The following is a 13,289-nucleotide window of genomic DNA, read 5'->3' as shown; positions in this document are numbered from 1 at the left end:
CCAGTAATGGGGCTATTAGACCCCATTACTAACAATCCCTTTCCCCCCTAACCGCGTGATCGTTACACTATCGGTATATCCTGGCGGGGCACCAGCGAGTGATGATAGGTGAGGACGAAGCTGCTTAGATAGCAGATTGTGACAAATACACCTGGAATTTAGCATTTATGGTTTACAAGGAGGACCACGGGGAAGTCGACCTGACAGAATATATTGCTAACAATGCGAATAGGGTATATTGCTATTAATGGTTTCTTGTGTGGACCATGTGAACGTTGACCAGGCTGGGTATATTATATTATCTGCTTTTTTTTTATACAACTTAGAATGGCAAACAAGCTAACGGCCCACCTGATGGAAAGTGGTAATTAGGAAACTAGTCTACTTAAGCGTGAGTCCTATTTATTATTAACTTTTTATTGTTAGGGTAATGGGTACTGGCAGCCCCATGATTAATAACACATTTGACTTTGTACAAAAGTCGTTTGCTTGGGTACCTCTGTCCCATTCGTGTTTCAACCGTGAAGCAGTTGTGTTTGCACAGCTGTGTTTCGGTTTGAAGGGTGCGATATGGCAGTGAATTTACAGGGTGCACAGGAATAACACCTGAGTCCTCTAACTAGTTCTATTCCAGACTTTTTGTTAGATACCATATTTATTAATAGAGGTACACATTTATAGGTACAAATTTATTTTGTAAATGTTTATTAAAAAAAAAATAAATAATTTTAAATATTTCTTGCTTATTTAAAAATATACCCAAATCTCATAATGATATAAATTCAAAGCTTCAGCCATTACAAAGCATTGTTCTTGTTTAATTCTTTAAAAATATTCCAACAAGGTCTTCGGAAGGGTGATTTATGTATTTCTATTATTCTCTCTATATTACCATAGTTCTGACATATATTTAAATGTTTCTCTGCTTGTAGAAAAGCCAACAACAATCTACCAAAATGCTTATCATTAGAACAAATATGGCCGCATTGCAAGATATGATCCAAAATAAATGTTTGTATTCTATCTGTCTTTTCAGAGTTTTTATATGCTGTGTATATACTGAAAATATTGTTTATAAACTCCTCTGTTCTTAATTCAAAATTTGAAATGTCCAACAATAATTTTGTTTGTTCTGTTTCGTCTATGGACGAAATAAAGTCTTGAAAAAATAAATTTGGTATCTCTGGATCCTTTAGAATGGTGCAGAGTAGTGTTTTAAACAATACAGGATATTTGGCATGAGCTCTGACGAGTATGTCTAATGAAATACAACTGTGCTCGCGTTTCAAATAAGCAGGTACAAAATATTTATGAAATATTTCTAGGAATGCAGAATTAATATTTTCATTTTCATAAATATGCTTACATATTTTCTCAACTGAAAATGTTGTTAATTTTTGTGCCAGTTTCGTTAACAAGACATTATCTTTCAAGCATTCTTCCACTAAACTATTGAATTGTAAAATCGGATCGTTTTCTACGGCTTCGAGAAAATCCTCGAAATGTTTTTCGTTAGAGTCGATTTTATTTTTTTCTATTTCAAGCGGACAGTCCTCAGGGTCGGGAGTCTTTGATTTTTTTTCTACACGGTCGTTAGTTTTTGGAGATAAAATATTTTCATCATTACAGCACGGTGCGATAAGTTTGTGTCCAAATCTTCTGAACCATTTATTGTTGTCGTTCGGCCGCGGAGCTAACGCGATGCATTTAAGAACTTCATCTTCTGATAGCGGATGAAATGTCCAAATATCGGACATTATTTATTTATAATTCAGGTTATTATTATTTCTATTTTCAAAAATAATAAAAATTCAAAATTTGAGAGTATAAAATTAATAAATGTCATTTTGAAATTGTCACGTGAACTCCCGTTGAGTAGGGATGTTCATAAAAGTATAGTCCATAGATTAAGGATAATCAAGAGTACTGTTTATTTCACCAAATGACCGATTATAAATAGATTTACTATCGCTTAAACATCTAGTTGTTAATCAGACTTAAGACAGAATAGATTAGATCCAGATAAGGTGTCATTTTTATATTTTTTTTTGTATAATATTAACCTTTTTGTATCTATTATTATTAAGTTACAGTTGAAAAAGTAAAATTGATGTAACAAATATCAGAAATAAGGACATAACTAATAATTATAAGCAGGTAATATCTTAAGAGCAGCACCAGAGGGGGACTTTGTACAAAAGTCGATTGCTTGGCCACTTTTGTCCCATTCGTATTTCAACCGTATAGCAGTTGTGTTTGCATGGCTGTGTTTCGGTTTGAAGGGTGGGATATGGCATGAATTTACAGGATACAGAGGAATAACATCTGTCCTCAGGAATGGCAATGCATGGGGGGTATCATGGGCGTAACAGTATACTCTGTTATGTGCATGGTACTGCTCATGTCTATAGGCGACGGTTACCACTTTTCATCAGGTGGGCCGTCAGCTTGTTTGCCATTCTAAGTTGTATGAAAAAAAAAATCCCGTTTATACAACTGGACAGATTTCAAGGGAAATGAGTATATAGGTTTTTTTATGGGTAAAAATTGAACAATAGCCCAGTCTGCGCTATCGGTGTATACTGGCGTGGCACCAGTGAGGGATGATAGATGAGAATGAAAGCAGGTCAGTCGCCCGTGCAGAATTTCACCTGAATTACCCACGATGGCTTCCAGGAGAAACCATGTGGAGGTTTACCTGATCAATAATATTGTTAGTAGTGAGATTTTAGTACTCGTTACTTACAACCCCTCTCCCCCAATATACAGATAGGGGTTTTCAATGAATGATAATGGAATAGTATTCCCACCTGTGCTAACGGTATACCCTGGCGGGGCACCAGTAAGGGGTGACAGGTAAGAATGAAAAGGTAGGCCAGTTAGACCACCATGATGAATACACCTGTATTTCAGCACGATGGTGTGGGATGGTGAGTGGATGATGATGATGATGAGGATCAGGATGGAGGTCGACCTGACAGGGTATATTGCTAGCAATGCGACTCGTATTCTGCATTACTAATAACCCCTGCCCCCAATGTACAGATAGGTTGTCTCCCAACTTAAGACATAGGTGCCTATGTATTGTACTACGTGGACAATGCCGCCGGTAACAGTTAGTGGGTGATAGTGAGCAATACCTATATATATAATATAATTTCTATTACATACGACATATAATTATAATAAAACATAATAAAAGCATAATATTATCATGTATTATTAGTTTAAAGGTGAGATTTAAATTGTTTTCTTGAAAAAAATTCTAAGTTGTATAAAAAAAAAAAAAAAAACTCTGCATAAAAAATATTACTTTTAACAAATGTATAGCTGTTTTACTTAAGTGAATTCTATAAAATCGCATAATAATTGTACTAAACACATAATAATAAAGCTGAAATTAATAAAACTGCATAATACATTTGTAATTCCATTATATTTTATAATCTACATGTTCTTATATATTGTCTGTGAGAGTAGTGCATAAGCCTACCAAATGTTATAATATATCTCTCTCTCTCTTTCTCTATATTTGTTTATTATATTGTTTACTATATATAAATATATCTCTATAATTCTTTACTATGAAAAAAAAAAAACAGGATATATTTTATATTTTATTTACATGTTTTTTACATGTTATAGTATTTTAGTATATATTCATGTAAAATTAAATTTACAAAATGCAGTCAAAAAAACTATTATATTTTAAAATCGTAAAAAGAACTTACCTATTTAAAATCATTTTGAACAATTGTTGCACAGTGATTTTAAAACTCGAAGAAATGTTTTAAAAAGTAAAATATTTGTTACATTCATCATGAATCGTTCAAGTGTGAACCATTCTAAATAAGTTTAGTTGATATATAAAAACTATATGTACCAAATGATAATTTTATATCACGTTTAACGGTGTTACATCACTCGGTTTAGCATATCTGGGTTAATATAAAAAAAAAAATTGTTACAATTATAACAATAGTTTAATTAATTTAAGATTATTAATTTAAATTAAAACAATAAACTAGTTTAATGATTAATAAAACAAGATTGCTGTTTTATACCTAAAGTAACATATTTATTAACATATTTATAGTATATATATACCCTAAATACAAAACATTGTCTAATAATACAATAACCAAATAGTTAAATATCTAATGATTTTGCAATATCGATGCCAATTATAAACTTAAGTATTTTGCTCAGTTACCAAAAGACGGTAATTAGTTAAAATTAACTTACAGACTCAACGACAGTCTATTATTTTCTCTTGGTATCATAATTCTTGGTCGATTTATTAAATTTACTTGTAAATGCAATCTTTCTAATGCGTTACCATCCAATATTGCTTGGCATGGTGCTTTATACACCGTTCCATGGTCGTTAACCAATTTCTTAATGCTCAAAAGATTCGTGGCGTTTGTGTGCAGTTCTTTTAATACGGAAAGTAATAGTTTACCATAGTTTTTATTGCGGGCGCAATATTTGGACGTAAGTATCATGTTGTCCAGTATAAAGTGCAATATGGCATTCGTCTTTATGCATCCGTCAAATAAATAATAAATGCCTAATAGATTATGCGCGAACTCTTCTTTGGTGAAGTTGATATCGCTAAATATCTCCATTATTTCCGTTTTTCTCTCCATGTCTATAATTTTTGCGTAATCAACGAGAAATTGATTCGTCACGTCCAGATCTTTGACCAACCATTCAATTAATATGTAGAACTCACCAGTATAAATTACAGATGATTTAATCATCAAGTCCATTGTAAACCAATTATATTTTCTCTTCAAAAGTGTTATGAGGAAATAATTGTGGAATACATCTAGAAATTCCTCGTCGAATTCTTTAACGTCGTATATGTATCCACACAGTTTTATTATGCTTTGCACGGATATGTTTTTGGCTATCAGAACGCACGCGATGTTATTCTTCAAGCTTTCATTATGGAAATAATGGAAATTTTTTATCGGATCCTTGTCAATTGCTTTCCAGAGGGGTTCGAATATCGCTTCATCAATCTGATCGTCCATTATGTTGTCCAAGTTCTCATCAGAGACGGTGTTTACGCTGACAATTTGTGCCTCTATATGATTATTTCGATTCCACACTTCCTCGCTGAGTAGATAGCTAAAATTTACTTCCCTATTAGCTATTGTTGTTATCAGCGGTATCCCGTCATAATGTGGACTTTGTTCAGACGTACCAGGTTTGGATTCTCTCGTTTCAACGTTACAATCCATAATGCGTTATTTTTAATCACACGCTTTACACAATTAAATATATAATAGTTTCATATAACTATTATTATGTAAATATTGCACTGAATGTGTAGAATTTAGATGGTATATAAATTATAATTTTGTATTCCCAAAGAGGGTTGACGTCAGGCAGGCGGCCGGTCGTAAAACTATAAGTTAAATCCTTTTGTAATATGGATAAAACCATATTACGCCGACCACAAATAATAATTGGGATTAGGGTAGGGAGATGATGATGAATAATTATAATTTTGTAGGTATACGTAAAAATTATTGGGCAATGTTATTTCGAAGGCGGTCTGTGTATTAAAATGATTGGTTACTAAACAAAATTGGGCACGCAGTACTAGATGGCGCTAGAATCGAGACCGTGATTTGTTTTGTTGATTATACTGTAATTAAAGATAGTTTGAGGCGAAATTTTGAAATTGGGGAATGGTTTTATATATTTTTATCATCCTAATAATTTATTATAATTTGTATATAAATTATAATTTGTTTATAATAAAGTAATATGTAAAATGAACTACATTTACATATTTATTCTTTATTGCACTTGAACAATACATACAGCGATTAGTTTAACAACTTGTTAGCCAGGGACGATATTATGTATATATATATAAGTTAAATCTTGGGAATCTTCCAGACAACCTTAACCGCAAAGGAAAATGCAAATTTTCATATTAAAAAAAAATAATCTGAAATCTATATGGGAGTTGATTGAGTGAAAAAAATTAACATATTTAAAATTGTGTTTTACAAAAATTTTTATTTACAAAGTAACCTATTGTACCAATCTTGACAAAATTTCCAAGGAAATCATGTGGATGTCATTCTTTCAGATAAAAAACAATTCCCAAATCGGTTTTCAACTGATATTATGGCGTTATCAGGTGACAAATGTAAAAATATTTTGATTTTGATAAAAATTATGGGACCAATTTGTAATATATATCCTTTTGGATAAAAAAAAAAGAATTTTTCAAATCGGTTTACAATTAACAGAGTTATAAGGCAACGTTCATAATAAAATACAATCAAATTTAAAGTATTTACTTCTTTATTATGTTGGTTGAAAATCTGTTCAGATTACCAGAGGGAGACTTTGTACAAAAGTCGATTGCTTGGGTACCTCTGTCCCATTCGTGTTTCAATCGTGAAGCAGCTGTGTTTGCATGACTGTGTTTCGATTTGAAGGGTGGGATATGGCGTGAATTTACTGGGTACAGAGGAATAACACCTGAGTCCTCAGGAATGGTAACGCATGGGGTATATCATGGGCGAAATTGATACTGCTCATGTCTATAGACGACGGTTACCACTTTCCATCAGGTGGGCCGTCAGCTTGTTTGCCATTCTAAGTTGTATAAAAAAAAGACTGGTCACCTGGATTTGAAAACTTCTATTTTTATTGATAATATAGCTTCCTATAGGTGAAAAATTTAAAAAAAATGAGTTATTTTTCAGTTTAACCACCATATAGAAACAGTGAAATCTTTCTTCTTCATAGTTTTTGTTTAATAAATGAGAATGGTATAGTATCCCCACCTGCGCTAACGGTATACCCTGGCGGGGCACCAGTGACGGATGACAGGTGAGGATGAAATGGCAGGCCAGTTAGACCATCGTGATGAATACACCTGGATTACAGCACGACGGTGTGGGATGGTGAGTGGATGGATGGATGATGGATCAGGATGAAGGTCGACCTGATAGGGTATATTGCTAGCAATGCGACTCGTATTCTGCATTACTAAGAACCTCTCCTCTAGAAGCCTCTTATATACAGATAGGTTGTCTCCCAACTTAAGACATAGGTGCCTATGTATTGTATTACGCGGACAAAGCCGCCGGTAAGTTAGTGGGTGACAGCGGGGATAATTGCTTAAAGAGAAAATTAAACAATATGTCTTGAATAAAAGCAATATATATTTTGCTTACATTTATTTACATTCTGTGACAAGAACTATTCAGATATCCACATCTCCATCATAGGTCTAATAATTAATTAAAAATATTAGCGAATAATTCATTAAAATATTGATACATCAATACTGCGTACAAATTTACAATAATTATTAATAAAAAATTAAATATTTTCTGTTAAAACTATTTATAATTTTATACTATATGTATATTTACAAAATCAGAGATGTTAGAAACCGTTCCCTATTTGGTTAGGATTATATTTTTTGAAAAATATAACACATTTGTTTTAGATGTAATCTTAGAATACATTTGATAGATAGATAGATACTCTTTATTGTTTCCTACAAAAGATTACAACAGTAAACTTATTATAGATACAAACAATTACAAGAAATAATCACAATGAGAAAACAATGGGCGACCTTATCGCTAAGAGCGATCTCTTTCGAGAGCAGTGACTATAAACAGTTTGGTGGGAGGTACGATGAAAAATTTTGTTAGTTCTAAATATGGGAGATGTGATACATATAATAATATAAATATTATCCATACTCATTATTATATTTATATACATTCACCTACACACATATACATATTAACACATATACAAATACATATACATACATACATATACACATATACATACATGGATAAAAACGCCTACACAAATACATAAAAATATATAAATACTGTTCACGAAAAGTATGCAAGCAATAAGTATGCTAACCAGACATATAAACATATTAAGAAGATGACAACTTGCTCAATTAATTATATAAAATATTGCAGTTTGAGTATCATTGTACGTTACATTAAAAATATATCGTTATTTAAGCATATAAAACGTTGCAATTAAACTCAGATATGCCTGGAAATATTTTAAACTGTTCAACATATTATAATAAGTCTTTATTGTTTCATCCAGAAGATTACATACATTCTTTATTGCACTTGAACAAAAGATACAGCGATTAGTTTGATAACTTGTTAGCAAGGATGGACTTATCTCTAAAAGAGATCTCTTGAACTCAGTGTAGTTAGAGAGAAAATAATTAATTAGCGAGTAATCAAGTGCAGGATAGGTACCCTAATAAATAATGACATACATATATACATGCAAAAATCAATGGCACTAAAAGGTTTAAATGTGTTGTGTACATTTTAACCTTTTAGTGCCATTGATTTTTATTCATATCTATTTAAAAATACCAAAGAAATCTTTGTCGTGTTGATGTCATTTACCCTTGTCTCTAAAAAACTGTATCTCCTCCAAAAATTATCCAATTTTAATATTTTTTTTTACAGCAAACAAAACAGCGACTTATTTCACGAGCGCTATGACGCTCGTGGCACTTTCAGTTGCAATGCGCACGATCGCGACGGCGCTAGTCGGCACTCAAAGGGTATCTAAAAGGTGAGATTTCAATCTTTTCTTGAAAGAAGTAATGGAGGGACTATCCTGTATGTAAAAGGTAGCCTGTTCCACAGTTGCTTAGCACGTAAAGAGAAGGAATTTCCAAAAAAATGGGTCTTACAAATAGGCAGTCCTAACACTTTGTACTGGACTAGGCAAGCACGCCTAGGATGTGAAGGAGGGGCCAAGATTCGAAACCGGGAGCGGAGGTAAGATGGAGAGATAGGATCATTAAGTATATTGTAAAGAGCGGAGAGGATGTGACACATCACGTCGAAGTCGGATTGGGAGCCATTTTAACTGAGCGCAAAAGGGGAGACATGATCTTATATATATATATGTATAAATCGAGTTTTTATGGAAAAAATATTGTAAAAAATCTATTGTATTGTAGTGTAAAAATCTTTATTGTACATAACTCAGATTAAATACTAGTAAATGATTTAATATACAATGGCGGACTTGTCCCATAAAGGGATCTCTTACAGTCAACCTTTGAGAAGCTGAAAGAAAACTGTAGAATGTATAAGGGTAATAACCGTACAATTAAACTAAATAATACCCAGTAAAAAAAAATGTAATATATAATACAATAAAAACAGCTCTATATACCTACATATGTAAATAATAAAAGTAAATTAATATTAATATAACATTAATAAATAAAAACTTATACACATACACACATATATATATATATATATATATATATATATATATATATATATATATATATATATATATATATATATATATATATATATACACTCCTACATACACATACATGTATACATAATAAATACATATATTCACAATTGGCTCAATGAAGAGGGATTTTCAAAATAAAATTTTATGATACCTGCTTTAAAAGATTTCAGCGGTTGTGCCATCTTTAAGTTATTAGGAAGTGAATTCCAGAGACGTGCAGCACGTACAGTAAATGACATGGCATAGCTTTGAGTATTAAAACAAGGCAAATCTATAATGAAGTCATTACTGCATCTCAGGCGAACATCAATTTCGCGAAATTTGAATCTTTCCTGAAGGTAATGTGGACATGTTGGATTAAAAAGGATATTGAAAAGAAGAGTAAGAATGTGGACATTTCTCCGTAGCCTGATAGGAAGCCATTTGAGTTGACTGCGATAACTAGATATGTGGTCATACTTTCTTAAGGTTTCATAAGGTTATAGATGTATCTAATACATTGATTTTGCAGTCGCTCAAGTTTATCAACAAGCTCCTGTGTGGGATCTAGGTAGGCAACATCAGCATAGTCTAGAAGAGGAAGAAGAAGAGATTGAGCCAGTAGAAGTCTAGTTCCCAAAGGGAGGAAGTTCTGCAGGCGCTTTAAGGAATGTAGTGATGCGCGGATTTTTCGACTTACTTCACTTATATGAGGACCCCATGACAGTGTCTGGTCTATAACAATTCCCAAATTTTTAACAGTAGTGGAATATGGGATTATTTTTCCGTCATAAATAACGTTGGGAACTGTTAAATACCGAAGTTTAGCAATAAAATGAGAACTACCCATAATGACCGCTTGAGATTTATCTGCGTTAAATCTAATGAGTTTAGCTAAACTGGAAAATTGGTAGTGTTGTAACACTTGGTAGGCACATGCATTACATTTTCATATGAGTTTGTATGATGAAAGAAAACAATGATTTGAGACTTTATCATTATCACCATCACCATTTCAGCCATCATCCGTCCACTGCTGGACATAAGCCTCCCCCATAGACTGCCACGAGCCTTATTATGTTACAATAAAACTGTATCGTTTTATTATTATCTGCTACAGTACAATATGTGATTCAATAGTACACAGGGAGTAAATAAATTATACATACCTTAAAAATTATGTCAAATTCAAACAGAGTAACACTTTAATTGTGATTTTTTTAGCAAATTATAATATATATCTATTTCATTCTTATAAGGGATGTTCTCTTTATAATTATAAAACTAGACTGCTTTATATTTTTTCATGTAAACTGACAAATTCCTCTTGATTCCTTATATATTCCGTCCTTATATATTATCTACCAGAGGGAGAGTTTGTACAAAAGTCGTTTGCTCGGCCATCTCTGCCCCATTCGTGTTTCTACCGTGAAGCAGTTGTGTTTGCATGGCTGTGTTTCGGTTTGAAGGGTGGGATATGGCGTGAATTTACTGGGCACAGAGGAATAACACCTGAGTCCTCAGGAATGGCAACGTATGGGGGTATCATGGGCGAAACAGTATACTCTGTTATGTCCATGCTACTGCTCATGTCTATAGGCGACGGTTACCACTTTCCATCAGGTGGGCTGTCAGCTTGTTTGCCATTCTAAGTTGCATAAAAAAAAATATATATATTAATGGATTGGAACAACTGCAATGCATTATTCATCGGTACAATTCAAAGTGGTAAATTCTGGAGGACCACTAATTCGTTTTTATTATAATTTAAGATCTGATATTGCTTAGTGTTTTCTTTCTTTCTTTCTTTCTTTCTTAGTAAATTTGTAGTCACATAAATTCAATATTTATTATAATTAAACTTTTTGAAAAATGCAACAGCTAAGTTTGCATGCCTTAAATTGCGTTCTGAATGGGCTTTAATGAAAAAAATACTGTTTAAACATGTTTAAACCTAAATTTACTTTAATAACAAAAAAATTCTTTCTTATTTGAATGCGATATATTTCAATACTCGTAGTAGATTAGTCCATTCCATTAAACTCTTTTTTTTTTATAAAATTGAGGGTATTTTTTTTTTATAAAATTAGTACGTTACTATAACTTTGTTTGAGTAAGTATTGGTAGGTTTTTATCTTTTACGAAATGACTGAAACAAGAGGAATTACGCAATATTTGGCTCTGTTATCTATAAGTACCTAATATCAGCATAAATTATGGCAAAGCATATCGCATGGACGTTGTACAAGTGTAACAGAAACTTCATGTTATAAAGTAGACGTAAAGTTATTGAAACTTACAAGACTGGTATCTTTTGTACAAAGGATATCTATCTATAATATAATTGGTAATTTTTTGTAAATACCTATACTATATTTTCTTTTTTTATACAACTTAGAATGACAAACAAACTGATGGACCACCTGATGGAAAGTGGCAACCGTCGCCTATAGACATGAGCAGTACCATGGACATAACAGAGTATACTGTTTCGCCCACGATACCTCTCATGCATTGCTATTCCTGAGGACTAAGGAGTTATTTCTCTGTACCCTGTAAATTCACGCCATATCCCACCCTTCAAAACGAAACACAGCCATGCAAACACAACTGCTTCACGGTAGAAACACGAATGGGACAGAGGTGGCCAAGCAAACGACTTTTGTACAAAGTCTCACTCTGGTAAATATATTATATATAGTACTAAACTGCAAACTCTGTATAAGAAAAAACATCATTTTTAACAAATGTATAGCTGTTCTACTTAACTGAATCCTGTAAAATCGTATAAATATTGTACTAAACACATAATAATAAATCTGTAATTAATAAAACTTCATAATACAAGGTAATAAGTCTGCTATTCCATTATATTTCATAATTTACATGTTCTTATATTTATATTGTCTGTGACGGTAGTGCATAGGCCTATCAGATGTTAAAATATCTCTTATTGTTTATCATGAAAAATATCATAAAAAAAAAACGGGAATTTTATATTTCATTAACATGTTTTTTACATGTTGTAATTAATTTAATATATATTCATGTAAAATTAAATTTACATAAAATACAGTTAAAAAACTATTATATTTTAAATCACGTAAAAAGGACTTGCCTATTTAAAATAATTTAAAAAAATTTTCGTACCGTGATTTTAAAACTTAAAAAAAAATGTTTTAAAAAGTAAAATATTTGTTACATTCTTCATGAATCGTTCAAGTGTGAACCATTCTAAATAAGTTTAGTTGATATATAAAAACTATATGTACCAAATGATAATTTTATATCACGTTTAACGGTGTTACATCACTTGGTAAGCATATCTGAGTTAATATCAAAAAAATAATGGTTACAATGTTACCACAATAAACTGGTATAATGATTAATAAAATAAGATTGATGTTTCATACCTGATGTAACATAATTATTACTATATTTATAGTAATTCTCTAAATACAAAAGACTATTCAATAATACAATAACATACTAAAGTTTATAGTTAAATTTGTAATGTTTTAATAAAATCGATGTTAACTAGAAACTTGAGTAGCTCAATTAATAAAAGACAATTATTAGTTGAAAATTAACTTACACACTCAACGACAGTGTATTAGTTTCTGTTGGTATCATAATTCTTGGTCGATTTATTAAATTCACATGCAAGTGCAATCTTTCTAATGCGTTACCATCCAATATTGAATAGCACGGTGCTTTATACACCGTCCCATGGTCGTCAACCAATTTCCTGACAGTGAAACGATTCATGGCGTAACTGCTCGGCTCTTTTACTATAGAATGTAATAGTTTTCCATAGTTTTTATTGCGGGCACAATGTTCGGATGTAAGTATCATGTTATGTAGTATAAATTGGAATATGTCGTCCGTCCTTACGCATCCGTCATATAAATGATATATGCCTAATAGGAAATGCGCGAACTCTTCTTTGGTGAAGTGAACATCACAAAACATCTCCAGTATTTTCGTTT

At 32.0% G+C, this 13,289-nt stretch overlaps 1 protein-coding gene across 1 annotated transcript; it reads right to left on the bottom strand.

Moving 5' to 3' along the window:
* Window positions 1-712: 712 nt before the first annotated feature.
* On the bottom strand, window positions 713-1,880 carry LOC128200092 (uncharacterized). The gene has a single exon (XM_052892260.1). It carries the CDS (start codon window positions 1,755-1,757, stop codon window positions 798-800), a length of 960 nt encoding a protein of 319 aa, XP_052748220.1. The 5' UTR covers window positions 1,758-1,880; the 3' UTR covers window positions 713-797.
* Between the last annotated feature and the right edge of the window lie 11,409 nt (window positions 1,881-13,289).

The sequence above is a fragment of the Galleria mellonella genome, unplaced genomic scaffold (assembly GCF_026898425.1).
Source record: "Galleria mellonella isolate WM207_F2 unplaced genomic scaffold, CSIRO_AGI_GalMel_v1 utg150, whole genome shotgun sequence".
In the NCBI taxonomy this organism is placed as follows: Eukaryota; Metazoa; Arthropoda; class Insecta; order Lepidoptera; family Pyralidae; genus Galleria; species Galleria mellonella.
Note: the sequence above shows the minus strand (reverse complement) of the source record. Positions and strands in the feature narration are given on the sequence as shown.

Excerpts from the sequence above, each read along its gene's own strand:
- LOC128200092 (XM_052892260.1), bottom strand. The coding sequence starts at position 1,757 with ATGTCCGATATTTGGACATTTCATCCGCTATCAGAAGATGAAGTTCTT.